This window comes from Lethenteron reissneri, chromosome 56 (genome assembly GCF_015708825.2).
Source record: "Lethenteron reissneri isolate LAM-NWPU_2019-01 chromosome 56, ASM1570882v1, whole genome shotgun sequence".
Classification (NCBI taxonomy): Eukaryota; Metazoa; Chordata; class Hyperoartia; order Petromyzontiformes; family Petromyzontidae; genus Lethenteron; species Lethenteron reissneri.
This window is the reverse complement of record NC_083834.1, coordinates 9692995-9708205: the sequence shown is the minus strand read 5'-3', so window position 1 is coordinate 9708205 and position 15211 is coordinate 9692995. Positions and strand designations below refer to the sequence as shown.

Genomic DNA, 15211 nt, shown 5'->3' with positions numbered 1-15211 from the left:
CAGAATGGTTGTGAACTCACTACTCTTTGTTCCTCACTCCGATTGCTAAAACTTACCCTGGGGGCATCTCTCTCAGTCTCTGCCTCTCTGACCAACTTAAAAAGTCACCTTTTTACGCTCACTTAGTGGGTTAATGTCTTCATACATTTTTTGGTCTCTTGTTACGTCTTTCATGGCTGGTTTGCCAGGCAATCCCAGCTCAGTCCTGTACCGCACAGTTAACCACTGTAGCAGTCGATGGGACTATATACTCGACAATTGGATTGTGATTTTCAGTCGTTTAAGTGGTGTTTTTTTACGCTTTTGTTCGTATTAAAAATCAATAGGTAACATTATTATTTACTATGTTTTTATTTTACCAGGTAAGGCCCACTGGGCTCCATAGCTATTTTCAGAAATAACCTGGCTATCACAAATGATAGGCTCAATGGCGTGGCTTATCATCATCACGTATGAAATTTATAGCAGCAGCCAAATACTTTAAATGTGTGATATTGATTCTAAGTGTGGAGGGGAAACACTGGAGGACCCTGGAGGAGAAATCCCACAAATTATACATGTGAAGAGGAGTCGAGAATGGTTTGAAGCACTTCTTTAATTCACCAATGAACAGCTACACTCGTTCCACAACCAACCTCGAACACTCGTCCCACAGCGCCCTTTAAACCATCTCCAATACAAATCCCCGTCTGGCACGCTTTGGTCCGGGTGACGTCACTGCCCTTTGACCCCTGACCCCTGTCCCGCGCATTCCGCCCTTTAACGCATCTCCAATACACACTCCCGTCTGGCACGCCTTGGTCCAGGTGACGTCGTGTTTGCGTGGTGCGTGAGGGTGGCTCGCAGATCCCCTACACATGAGCAAATCGGTCTCCATGGAAATAATGGGATTTTGTACGAGAAAATGCCCGATACCACCGTAAAACCCCCACCACCTGGATTATCCCGGTATTTCAAGGGCACACTTTATACTTGTGTAGTATCAACGATTCAGAGACAGAGTTTATAGGAGGCACCTTCTTTATTAACAACTTCCACGGTCTTGTCCACACACTCTCCACAGCAGCTTAGCCTAACCTGTACACAACACTAGCGGTCTAACACTGACGTCGCTGACTGAGACAGCCGACTACTCTCCTTCGTAGCGCAATATCTAGCGGAAACGTTAGCGACGATGGCGACGAGATGACAGCAACGACAAAACAAGTCCACTCCCAGAACCAGCAACCTCGAGCTCCCGCTCTCGACTCCTTTTATGCTCCCAGCGCGGCCTGGCTCCGCCCTGACCGCGCCTCTTCTCGAACCCGCCGGCAGATTCCAGGGGCCTCCAGATGGGGTCCGCCGTGACCCTTGCCCTAGTTCCTCCTCTTTGCCAACACACTGTGCACACCCTCACCGGCGTGTGTACTGTCTGTCCACCACAGTTGCCGCCGCTGTCCACCATCCAGCGCTATTACACTACACTTGCTTAACTCGTGCGATGCTGATTTAGGCTTGTTAGTAACGAGACCGGGCCTGAGAGCTGCCCGCTGTAGTGAATGGTGGTGAGATGTTAACTACATCGCCTGGTATGCGGGAGATTGTGGGTTCGATCCTGACCCTGACGCCTGTATATTTGGAGTTTGTATGTCTCTCTCCCCGTGGTCACGTGGATTTTTTCTCTAGGTCCTCCGGGTCTTCCCTCCACATTAAGAAACACGCATTGAGATGATTTAGATTATTTTGCTGCTATAAATATGCAAATGATGGGCCACTTTGTTGAGCTATCACTTGTGGCCAGCTCGCCTTTGACTGGTAGGATGGGGATGGTTTTTTTTATTTGCATGTGTTTGGGTGATTTGTTAACTTTTATTGTGCTTTGCACTACTATTAGATTTTAGCATTGTGTTTGTTGTTGTGACGTTCTTACCCACCCCTACTGGACATCTGTGAAAAAGAGCTTAATGGCTCAACAGATTCCTCCTGTGTAAATACATATTCTGATTCTGAACGCTCGGCAATCAAACTGGATCCGTGGGCCAAGGTCATCGACCGTATCTGCATGAACAACTTTCCACACCCAACCTGCACGCATGAGGGGGGGCCTTTAACCCGTCTTCCTGTCCATGCTTTGTGTAATAATTGCGCATCTCAGATGTTTTTCTGTTACTGGTGGGCCCCATTACTGACTTAAGTGTTAAGTCACTGTGGCGTTGTCTCCATGCAATCCACTTTTGCGGGGTCATCGTCCACTTGCTTGATTACAATGTGTTTTTTGTTGTTTTTTTTATTTAAAGTTTACTCTTTTATTTTTTTCATTTTACAGGTGAATCTTTCGTAAGTGATTGTACGTCGAATGGAAACTTCCCATTTTGTTCTCATTGTGAAGATGGCTACTACATGGACATCCCCACCCAGGAACATCAATGTAAAAAGTGCAGCTCGTGTGGTGCCAGTAAGTTTTCGTCGTTTCCCCCATAACTTTGACCACGGGTTCCACCGCACAACCGAGCCGTGCTGAGTCAGCCAGACGCAGAGGCGCACAGTTGTTTTTTTTTTCACTGCAAAAGTTGAGCTGTGCCACTGATGTCACTTGCATTGAAAGAGTAGAGATGTATAAAGGTAAAGCCGCCGTGCCTTAGACGATACGAACTGACGTCACAATGCGCAGGCCCCGCACTGCCTCAGCTCAGATGTGCCAGTGGAAAATTCGACGCAAGATCAGCCTTGTGTCGAATTTTATATGGATTCTCTCAATTTGACTCATCTTGTACGAGTTCAGACGAATTGGCATCACATTCCCCCGGTGTCCATATGATACTCCATAAGTGTCATGCGTCCAGAATCGTATGGCCCTCTGCTGCGTATGCCACCAAAAATCACATCACCGCCATCAACGTTCCCCAGAAAGAGCTGGGCAACCTTGGGAAACACCACTGAGACCCAGGGCAGTTTTGGGGACTAGGGCCTATTCGCCAGTGAGTCCCAGGGCAGTTTTGGGGGGACTAGGGCTCATTCATCAGTAAGTCCCAGGGCAGATTTGGGGACTACGGCCCATTCATCAGTGAGTCTCAGGGATTAGGGGGGGGGGTGGAGCTTCACCACTGGAATGTTTCTGTTTTTTTTTATTTCCCGACAGATGAAGAGATCCTCTCACCCTGCAACAGTACACACGACACTACTTGTGACTGTAAGGAGGGGTTCCAACGTTCCAGCTCCTCATCAACCTGTGAGGCCACAGGTGAATGGGGTGAAATCTTACAAACCCAGCAATTGAACAATTTCTTCTCGTAGATTTTTCAAAACTTGCCTTCTCTTAAAAACATAACATATACATACACAAATACTCAGCTATTGTGAAAGCCCGGCGTTCCGTTTGTCTGTCCATTTGTCCGTCAACAAAATTATAAGAGGCTTGCAGAAGTCCTGAATCAAAAAGTAATAGAAAGTGGGGGGTACATAGTTGATCTAAAAGATTTACAAAAATTGTCAACCCCCCCCCCACTCCAAACATCTTTTTAACCCCCCAGCCAATTTTTATTTTGTAGGCATATATACCTACACACCCTACATACAATAGAGTCAGTAGTATCTAGTGACTCTATAGTAGTCTCCACTGACTCTACAGTAGTATCTACTGACTGTATAGTAGTATCTACTGACTATAGTAGTATCTATTGATTCTATATCAGTATCTACTGACTCTATAGCAGTATCTACTAACTCTATAGTAGTATCTATTGACTACAGTAGTATATTCTGACTCTACAGTAGTATCTACTAAGTCTATAGTAGTGTAGTATCGTGTAAAATCGCTCAGTGTAAGCAGGTCACCTGCTTACACTTTATTAGCCTATTCTTGCACCAGTTGTAGGCACTCCTATCACTGTTGCTACAGTCACTTCTGTTAACCAATTCCCACTCTTATCTACGTTACACCTCGCTAACCTACACACAGCAGCTCTTGCTCTCCGCAGCTCCGCACTCAAGGCTTCAAACACAGCAGCGCTCGCACAGAGGCTTGCACTCAGCGGCGCTCACACAGAGGCTTGTACACAGCAGCAATCACACAGAGGCTTGCACACAGCAACGCTCACACAGAGGCTTGCACACAGCAACGCTCACACAGAGGCTTGCACACAGCAACGCTCACACAGAGGCTTGTACATAGCAGCGCTCACACAGAGCTTGCACACAGCAGCGCTCACACAGAGCTTGCACACAGCAGCACTCACACAGAGGCTTGTACACAGCGGCGCTCACACAGAGCTTGTACACAGCGGTGCTCACACAGAGCTTGTACACAGCAACGCTCACACAGAGGCTTGTACACAGCAGCACTCACACAGAGGCTTATACACAGCGGCACTCACACAGAGCTTGTACACAGCAGCGCTCACACAGAGGCTTGTACACAGCGGCGCTCACACAGAGCTTGTACACAGCAGCGCTCACACAGAGCTTGTACACAGCAGCGCTCGCACAGAGGCTTGTACACAGCGGCGCTCACACAGAGGCTTGTACACAGCAGCACTCACACAGAGGCTTGTACACAGCAGCACTCACACAGAGGCTTGCACACAGCAACGCTCACGCAGAGGCTAGCACACAGCAACGCTCACACAGAGGCTTGTACACAGCAACGCTCACACAGAGGCTTGCACACAGCAACGCTCACACAGAGGCTTGTACACAGCAGCACTCACACAGAGGCTTGCACACAGCAACGCTCACACAGAGGCTTGCACACAGCGGCGCTCACACAGAGGCTTGTACACAGCAACGCTCACACAGAGGCTTGTACACAGCAACGCTCACACAGAGGCTTGCACACAGCAACGCTCACACAGAGGCTTGTGCTCAGCAACGCTCACACAGAGGCTTGTACACAGCAACGCTCACACAGAGGCTTGCACACAGCAACGCTCACACAGAGGCTTGTGCTCAGCAACGCTCACACAGAGGCTTGCACACAGCAACGCTCACACAGAGGCTTGTACACAGCAACGCTCACACAGAGGCTTGTACACAGCAACGCTCACACAGAGGCTTGTGCTCAGCAGCTCTCACACAGCTTCTCCTCCAGCGCCGCTGCCCTCGCCTACGTTCCCTCAGACCCACTCACTCGTCCGATCCGGGCGGGGGGGGATCAGCCAACACCCGCCCGGCGACTCGTGAGGGCTGCGGTCCATCCCTAGCTTGAGTGGCAGCGGCGAGACGTCTTCTCTCTCTTGTCCCCAGCAACACGAACTCCCGCTCCACTCTCACACACGTCCTTATATTCCCCTCCCAATTGTCCAGCTCCTCCCTTGTGTCTCTTTAGGGCCAGACAGGCTGGCGCCTGTCAGGCCATCAATCACCCCTCATCGCACGTCTCCCTGAGGTAGTGCATTGTGGTTGCTGCAGGGCATCTCAGGAGCTGGTCCACGGTTTGCTTTCCTGACAAACACATTGGTCGGTTGTGTAGAAGCCCCCCCCACCCCCCCCCCCCCATGATTTCATGAGAGAGCTGCATCTGCCGAAAACCCACTCTCAGTCTGTTTAGGCTCTGCCATGTAAGCCTTTGGAATTGGAGCCAGATGCGAGCTCCTCACTGGGGGAAGGGGGGTTGGGTGATTTCTCGCCAGCTCCATTAAGCAACTTTGTCGTTTGGTTGTTCCCATTCACTGGGCTAATAATACACAACGCGCTGTGGCCCCCACTGCACCCCAGAATGTATTCGCGTTTCATATTATATGTTCTTGCACATTTTAATTTGATGCGAACTTTAGTATTTTTATTTCGTGAAATTAACAAAAAAAGCCCTCAAAGGTTTTAGTTGGACGAGGCTCTGTGTCCGCTTGTGCAGTTGGACAATGAACGGTGAGATAGCGCAAAGTTGTTTTTATTCATTAGGACTCTCAAAAGCAGCCATGGCGGTCATCGTCATCTGCTCTGTTGTCGTTGCTGGAATCCTGCTGGTCGGAGTCTACATTGCATGGAAACGGAAAAACAACTCTCAGCCACCGGGCCGCTATACGTACAAAGCTGCTGGAAGAGATTCACACACAGATGGACCGATGCCCAATGCAGGTCAGTTCCGTTATTGCACCGACTTTTCACGACTCCTGTTTACCGAGGGTGCCGGGTGGTGGTAGTGGTGGTGGTGGGTGGCGCATGCCTGTAATCGAGCAACTGAGGAGGGGAGTGTTGGTGGAGCGCACAAAATGTTGCGAAGCTTTCTTCCTGTGGGCATGGAGGTGTCATAACGCTGGCTTGCCAGGAGAAAGCGGCACAGCAAAAAATGTATGGGATAGTTGTATTTCCCCCTCGAATGCGTGGAGTTTTCTCTGGGCGCCAGTCGATTGTTCCACAACCGGGTTTTGGGGGGGCACCAATATGGAGTTCCACAATTCGGGGGCCACCGCCCTAAACTCTCAGACCATCGCAAGGACGCAGCCGAGATCGAGGGTTTGCATAAAAGAGGCATCATCGGCAGACCTTAAAAAGACTACGCCGGGGCGAAAGGTTACATCAGCTCCTGAATATGAAGTGAAGCAAACCCCTCGCAAGGCCTTAAATATGAGCAACGCGGCTTTAAATTCGACTGGTTTAGAGATGGGGAGAGCCAAAGCAACGGTGCCAAAACAGGAGAGAGACGCGTTGCTGCAGCGACGAGGTACAAGCAAGCGCCATGTGGCTGCTCGCGCTCTGCACAGTCTGCAACCTGATAAGGACCTTTCCTCGAGGCCCCAGACAACAAAGTTGAAGTGCATTCGATTTGTTGCACGAACGATCTCCCGTTTAGCCAGTTTCTCAGCTTTTTTTCTTACAAGGGAGAAGCGTGGTGCGTGAGTGCAGCAGCAGCAGCGGCAACAACACACACAAAAACATCGACATTGGAGAGAACGAGTATAGAGTCCTTTAGGAATATTACACAACTAACGAACGAGGTACTTGACACTCGTCAACATTGCATTGCAAATCAATGTGCGAAAATAGAAATGCGTGCATATTGTACAGTAGGCTTTCGATTATCCACGCTAATGACGGGGAGGATGGCCGTGGGTAATTCAAAATCCCGGATAATCCAAAACTATAATCATTTACCGCGAATCTCTGTCAAAAAACACTAATATAGGTATACATTGTTCATAATACAGGTTTTTTTGGGGTTAGATCATGTGAATATATAAATGTGTTGTTATAAATTCCGTTTAGGTTAAGAAAATTGAGTTGCTCAGTGATAACACTTTCCTGCTCCCATGCAGAAGAATCATCCAACGAGTGGATAGCAGAGCCATGCCAATCAAAATCAAACTCCGCCCACTGTTGTCATGCAACTACTGTACTGTAGAGGCAATTACGTGTATTTCGGATTAACCGGAGCACACATTTGTTTGGTTTAATCATGTGACTTGTAATACATATTTCCAAGAATAACAATGTATAAGTGTTTTAGATGATTACTTTGGAAGGGAGAATCCATGAGTTATTAATTTACGTCAAAATCTCAGGTGCGCGGTTAATCCGCAAATCAGATAAACCGCACGCGGATAATCAGAAGTCCACTGTAATTGTAAATGTAATTTACTTGCCGTAATAATAAGACTTACAATTTTAAACTCCTTTTCGATCTTCCCTCAGATAATGCACTGCAGATATATTATGAGTACTTAAAACGACGAACGTCATACATAATCGACTATAATTCCAATCCTGGACAAAGCACGCTCATCAAAGAGAGATTTGTGCAACCTCTCCTGCTCGACTATCACTACCAAGACAGCGCCAAGGATCACGCGGTCATTACGGCGGTGAAGAATCAGGAGCGTATATTGGAGGATTTGAAGAATACTGGGTTCTATTGTAGGCAACTGTTTGATCCATGTAAAAACAGTTCAGAGCTTCCCCACCTGATTGTGTTGGTTGGCGTGCCGGGCATTGGGAAAACCACCTTGACTAAAATGATGATAAACGAACTCTTGTCGGTTGAAACATTTTTTCACGTCAATTTTAAGATCATCGTGTACATCCAGTTGCGAGAGCTGAATAGCTATCCCCGAATCATTTCACTTCGTGAAATTTTACGGAGGCAGCACTCGGACCTGGGCAGTATGGCCAACAGCATGTTTCACGACCCTCGTGACGTCCTCCTGGTCCTGGACGGGCTGGATGAGTTCAGGAACCCCCTCGACATTGCAAATGCCTGCAGCGGCCTCGACGACAAGGGAAGCATAGAAGCCATTGTTGGCGGACTAGTGATAGGAAAACTGCTGCCCGAGGCCTCTGTGTTGCTGACAACTCGTCCCATTGCAATTGACCAGTTGCGCGGTGTGAAGGTCGATCGATTTGTGGAAATTTCGGGCTTTACAAGGGCAGAGATCAAAGGGTACCTTTGCAAACTGTATCCGGAAGATGGTCTTGGGTCAGAGATTGCGTCATCGCTGGAAAAGTATGAAAATGTATTTAATCTGTGCTACATCCCAGCATTCTGCTACATAGCCGGCACAGCGTTGAAGCCTTTTATAAGCCGAGACAAACAATTCGACTCAGAGTCTGCTACACTGACAATGACTGATCTCTTCTCCAAGTTTTTGTATGTGCTCATCACTCATCACAGGGGAAAGATTACTAATCCGAGGAAGACTGTTGCAGAACTTGCAAAACTCGCCTTGTGGGGAATTGAAAAGCACATTCAATTGTTCAGCTATCGCGACTTGCAAGATGCTAACGTCAATGTCAGTAGCCTGAAAGGCACATTCATCAGTGAGTTGTTCAAAAATGAGGAGTTTAATTCAGTCAAAATGTACTCCTTTTCCCACCTGACGATTCAGGAGTACTTTGCATCACTGGCCATGTACCTTCATCGGAATCCTTCTTCAAAGTTAATTAAGCAACAAAGCATTCCTCAGCACACAGCATCTGAGGTCATCAAGAAGATTCAGATTTCCCGTGACGGCCGATATGAAATGGTCAAAAGGTTTATTTGTGGCCTTGCATCGCCAAAGCCTTGGAAAATCCTGAAAGATTGTATTGGACCTCCGTCTAAGGAATCCCAGAAACACACCCTCAATTGGATTGCGGAGGGAGTGAAGGAATTTGAAGAGGAAAACAACAAGGTGGTTAATCTGCTCCATTGCCTGTTTGAGCTGCAGGATCCACAAACCGCACAGAACATAGCGGAAGTGACGGCAAAGATTAACCTGTCGAACACGCGTTTGTCCCCCATGGACTGCACCACGATCTCCTACGCCGTGAAGAGCCGGAGCAACCCTTTGGAGACCCTCGCGTTGAACAACTGTGGCCTCCGGCAACGGGAGGTGAAGGAACTTGTTCCCGCAATGAACATGTGCAAGGAATTGAGGTAAGGTGGCCCTCCCTGCGTTGTTTGCGACTTTGTCGGCACTCAAACCACACAAGTGGTCAAATAGGGGTTGCCACCTCAGAATATTTTTTTCAGAATCAGAATATTTACTTCTGCAGGAGGAATCCGATGAGCTATAAAGTTCTTTTTCACAGATGTCCAATAGGGCCACAGGGTAAGAACGTCACAACAACAAACAGTACAAAAACACGATCGGAGTGCAAAGTACGAGAAAGGTACACAAATCACCCAAACACAAACAAATAAAACTAAACCATCCTCATCCTACCAAGCAAAAGCCCACTGGTGTATTAACGTATGTTTCAAAAGCGACCTGGCCGCAAATAACAGCTCAACAAAGTGGCCTATCATTTGGACATTTATAGCAGCAAAATTATCCAAATAGACTAAATGCATGTTTCTAAATGTGGAGGGAAAAACAGGACACAGAGAAAAAATAGCACGCGACCACAGGGAGAGAGACATGCAAACTCCAAACATAGAGGTGGTCAGGTTCGGGATCGAACCCCCAACTTCCTACATTCCAGGCGAAGAAGATAACATCTCACCACCATGGTGCCTCTTAGATAAATCAAGTATATAAGTTCACATTGCATCCTCATTTCCCAAGCTTTGGAAAGGCAGTAAAATAACAGCAAAAGCAGTCCCAAACCACACAAAGATAACACACAGTCACTCAATAACAATTGTACGTTAAAATTTAATTCTCATTACATTGTTAAGGATACATTTTAGAAATTACATTGGCAGATGTGGCTGTATCCAGCACGAATCTTCTGCTTTGACATGGACATGTGATGACGGCCCCCTTTTTGTTAATTTTTTGGTCACTTTTCGACCCACCTCGAGTAACTTTCTACCCCCTACTGGACACCTATGAAAAAGAGCTTCATAGGTCATCGGATTTCTCCAGGATAAGTAAACATTTTGATTCTGAAATTCAACCATAGGCTTTTGCGACGCAATATTACGATTTTTAATTGATGTTGGGATGCTTCGAATGGTCACCAACGTGCCGGTGCTGCCGATGCAGTAAAACATTGGTGCGTTGGTTCATCATGCGACAACTTCATGACCCAAAAATCTAATTTGTGTCAACCATAATTGGGTTTGACCCGGAGAGTCCTAGGAGCTAAATAACACCGATACAGCACGACCCAAACTCAGGCCAGAGGGGAACAGTGAGGGGTTTGTAACCCGGGACCCGGAGTTGTGGAAGGGAACGGATTGGCCAAATGTGGAATGGGAGCGCGTAAATAAATCTCAGCATTCGTGTAGATACCGCCAAATAACAACATGTGCAGTAGACACCTACGGGCTATCTGCCCATGGATCGTGATGATGATGTTGATGATGAGATACTTCCACCCGGCTAGCTCACACTAATTTTTGTCCACTATATTATTCTTTACAGCCTGGACAGGAATGAGTTTGCGGACCTCGGCATGAGGCATCTGGCGGAGAGTCTGGCCAAGGGAGGACGGCATTTGGAGGAGTTGCGGTGAGCATCTTCATTCACGTCGCCGCGAGGCAACGGTGCATTGATGCATGGAACGAGCGTGGCATCACACTCGTTATACCAAAGGTTAAGAGTAATAGACGTTTCGCTGGACAACGTGAATACAAACCACGATTAATGTAACAAACCTCACAGTCAATGATAATATCGCGTAAGACTGGCAATTGTTTTCACCAAAGGCGATTTTCACCTAATGCTACCCATTTTAGGAACGTATCAACCTCGTTAAACGAGGAATTACAATATTTAAATAATGCAAACATCTAAATATTTTCTATCTGTTTAGGCTTTACAGGTGCGGATTGACAGAGGAGTCTGGCGCTGACCTCCGTGACATACTCAACTCATGCCATGGTTTGAGAAAGCTCTTGTAAGTGGTGTGATGGATTATTAAATACATTATGTGTGCAGACCACTCCCTACGAATCATTGCACCATATAGAATTTCATTTGACAAATACATCCATTTGACACAGGCTGATTAAATGTTTCCTCCTGTGGTGTTTATGTATCAATTAAACTGACTGTACAATGCCGTGGTCAAATCAAGTGTCAAGTCGATGTTGTGTAACCAGGTGAGAACTCGCGAAACCAGAATGTGTTTCATTTGCACGAGTGACCTGGGTCATTAAAATGGCAAAATCAAAACGGATAAAAAATAAATTTTGACTTAAAGCTTTCGTGACTGCAAGGATTCATACTCTTAGGTTTTTTCGGTAAAGTCACGTAGATAAAAAATAAAAATTAATAAAAGTAAAATAAAAATAAAAATCACGACGTTTCGGAGGCAACACAAGTTGTGACGGTTCCACCTGAAGACGGAAGCTTGTGTTGCCTCCGAAACGTCGTGATTTTTATTTTTATTTTACTTTTATTAATTTAAATTTTTTACCTACGTGACTTTACCGAAAAAACCTAAGAGTACCACCGTTACTGTTCCCTCTTCATATTCTCATTACACAGCTATCACTCATTAACCCCATTCATTAAATCCATTCATCATCATTTACAGTCATAAATTTCGCTTTCACCGAATTCAAGCATCACAGATTTACCCCCATTGCTTCCTCTCGTCTATTTCACTCACCTCATCTCCATCATCACATTCATATGTAGTACCGTTGTTAACTCTTTGTAAAAGCGCCTTGGTTAAGGTGCCTATATGATTCCGTTGAGATAAGGTATGGCTGGTGGTGACAAGTCATGCACCTACTCCAGTCTACCAGTGACCCGGACTATATTCGGTGAAACATATTATTCCCCGTTTACAATGCATACTGTAGGTTGGACACACACAGACAGTAGTGATTGCCCTTGGCGAATATCGCATTGACTGAACACATAACATCTAAAACATGTCAAAATCATGGCTGTTTCTCCCCACCCTTGTCTCTTTCGTGTTCCGCAGGCTCAGTCATAATGTTCTCAAGGACGCGGGCATCAACATTCTTGCAGAGGGTACCTCCAGAGGAGGTGTACATTTGGAAGAACTGGAGTAAGTGGCGGACACCTATTGTAGACGGGAACGCGGCCGCCGTGTGGATGTGTAATAAAGCTCGTTGAGGCGACTTCTGGAATTCGTCTTTTATTCAACTTATCTTACAGTTTACTTCACGCTGCTGATAGGCAGCAGGAGAGGGACAGATATAGAGAGACACACTGCCACGTGGCAACTCGGAGCCCCGCTCCCGCGTGGCCTCCCTCCTCTGTTCGTTCCTGTTCTGACCACGTGTCGTTCGTCTCCACCCCTATTTAATACCCGGGTCACGTGGTACGTTTCCGCCAATCCTCGTTAGCCTGCATGGAATCTTCCAGGCTCCCTCGTCAGCTCCCGGGACCACGCCCCTGACTCATCTCCCCATTGGCTGTGGCCAAAGCCAGCAGAACCAATCATCTCCTTACAACTGTCACCTTGCCATCATGTCAGGGCCACGCCCCTAGGCTTCCCCCCATTGGCTATAAACCAGGACCGGCAGAGCCAATCACCATGACGAGTTGTGATACGTCAGTGAGCCGGATATATCCTCATATTACAGATGTTTAGCGGTGCGCTGCCAGCGAATGGCCACCTCCGGTGGTGGCTGGGTAGATCGCGGACAAGAATAATTCAAAGCATGCACCCCACCCTTCTTCTGTGCTTTTGTGCACTTTTCAGATTTCTAACAATTATCTTTGTGCCATGGTGGTGAAATGTTAACTACCTCGCCTGGTATACAGGAGGTCATGGGTTTGATCCGGACCCTGACGATGCCTGTAAATTTAGAGTTTGCATGTTTCTCCCCATGGTTGCGTGGAATTTTCTCTGGGTCCTCTGTTTTTTCCCTCCACATTTAAAAACATGCTTTGAGAGTATTTGGCTGTGATAAATTTCCACGTGATAATCCACTCCATTGAGCTATCATTTGTGGCCCAGGTCGTCTCTGAAAAAATAGCTTTTTAGCTCGGTAGGCCTTACCTGGTAAAGTAGAAAAAAAATTGTATAGTATAGTGGCCATGTTTATATCCGTGACGACATCACATCTATCCCTCTATTTAAGAACGAAACAGGATGATTTATCCACAAATCTGTCTGTCGTCTGATGATGCTCATTGTAATTATTGGCAAAACATCGTACTCAATAAATGTTGTGGATTTACTCTCCAACACACCGGTGTGCTGTACTAGTGTAGTGTCAGCGGAGCAGGAGACAAGGTTCTTGAGGAGGCACCTTCTTTATTCACACTTTCAGGTTCGCAGGTTCGCCTTCGCTGCTCCCAAGTCGTATAGCCCAGCCTTGACACAACCCTGACCGTGTTACACTTACGGCGTCGACCGAGATGGCCAACAACTATCCGGCCGCGCAATGTCTAGTGAAGACAGCAGCGACGAAGGCGGCAAAGACGACAGCAATGACGAGACGAGTCCACTTCCCAGAACCGGCAGCCATGAGCTTTCGCTGTCCGCTGCTTTTATCCTACCCGGCGCACCCTGGCCCCGCCCTGGCCCCGCCCTGGCCACGCCTCCCTTCTCGAACCCACTAGCGGGTTCTAGGGGCTTCCAGACGGGGTCTCTGTGACCACAGTTCCTCCTCCTTGCCGACACACCCACGTAAATGCTCACCGGCGTGTGTACTGCTCGTCTACCGCAGTTAGCGTTGCTGGACAACAGACGGCGCTATTACACTACACTCGTAACAAATTGGCATGTTCTGTTTACGTGACAAACCTTACTAAATGGCTGTGTTGGATGGTGGCCGGTTTAACAACACATTTAGATTTACGTGATTTAACACAAAAAACCTCTGTTATGGATGCATATAAATGTATTTTATTATGATATTGCAGAGCCATGTCGAAACTCCTTAATAAAGTGTGTGTGTTCTCTGTGTTCAGTTTGTGGGACTGCTCCTTGACGGATGATGCTGGCTCAGCTCTACGCAACATCGCCGTCAACTGCCGCCACTTGAGGAAACTCCAGTAAGTGAGAAGATAAACAAGAGAATGATCACGACAGCGTGTGCCTCTGTAGATGCTAGATTTGCTTGTCGAGATTACTTGAGACAGCGGGCTGTACCACCTTGCTACTTTCAGAATCAGGGTATTTATTTATGCTGGAGGAATCAAAATGAGCGATGAAGCTTTTTTTTCACAGATGTCTGGTAGGGGCACGGGGTCAGAAAGTTACAACAACAAAAATACAAACAACACGATAGGAGTGCAAAGTCATTAAAAGGGGGGTTCTACTGTGCATTTGGCTTTTACAGGCTGAACGACAACAAGCTCATGGATGCCGGCGTGAGGATGTTGGTGGATGGAGTGTCTCAAGGGAAAGGGCGTTTGGAGGAGTTGCAGTTGAGTTGTCGACGTCCCCCCGACCGGTGCACGTTGGGGGGGGCATCAGGATATCGACGACGTTTTTCAACAACGACTCGGCTGGAGAAGTAATAATGGTAGAAAACGAAACTGTCATCAAACGCGTGCGCCTGTTTTTTGTTGGTGTTTGTTTTTAGTATTTGGAACAACTCGCTGACCGAGGACTCGGGTCATGCACTTTGCGATATCGTTGCTGCGGGCCAAGGCCTCAAGGAGCTTGGGTAAGTTCTGTGACAACCAAATAAAGTCGTAATTCTTTTTCGTGTACCGGGACTCCTCTTCTTACGAACTTTCGATTTACAAACTTTAAGAGAAAGGAACAAACCTGTCCGCATATCCAAGTTGCCTGTTCGGACCGAGAGTTGTAAGTTCAACTGCCGCGCAATAGACGGCAGTGGTGTCATCTACATCTGCAGAACATGAAGAACCAGTGACATCTACATCTGCAGAACATGAAGAACCAGTGCCATCTACATCTAGAGGAAAATATTCAA

General features: G+C 47.1%; 1 protein-coding gene across 1 annotated transcript; it reads left to right on the top strand.

Annotated features, from left to right (window-relative positions):
* Positions 1-5923: 5923 nt before the first annotated feature.
* LOC133357040 (NACHT, LRR and PYD domains-containing protein 3-like) lies at positions 5924-14942 on the top strand. The gene is made up of 8 exons (XM_061574779.1): positions 5924-6051; positions 7606-9325; positions 10761-10847; positions 11152-11235; positions 12274-12360; positions 14238-14321; positions 14609-14695; positions 14855-14942. The coding sequence occupies exons 1-8, from the start codon at positions 6039-6041 to the stop codon at positions 14940-14942; spliced, it is 2250 nt and encodes a 749-aa protein (XP_061430763.1). The 5' UTR covers positions 5924-6038.
* The last annotated feature ends 269 nt before the right edge of the window (positions 14943-15211 follow it).

Coding starts and splice junctions, on each gene's coding strand:
- LOC133357040 (XM_061574779.1), top strand. Junction 10,848..11,151: donor CGGCATTTGGAGGAGTTGCG/GTGAGCATCTTC, acceptor CTATCTGTTTAG/GCTTTACAGGTGCGGATTGA. Junction 14,322..14,608: donor CGCCACTTGAGGAAACTCCA/GTAAGTGAGAAG, acceptor TGGCTTTTACAG/GCTGAACGACAACAAGCTCA.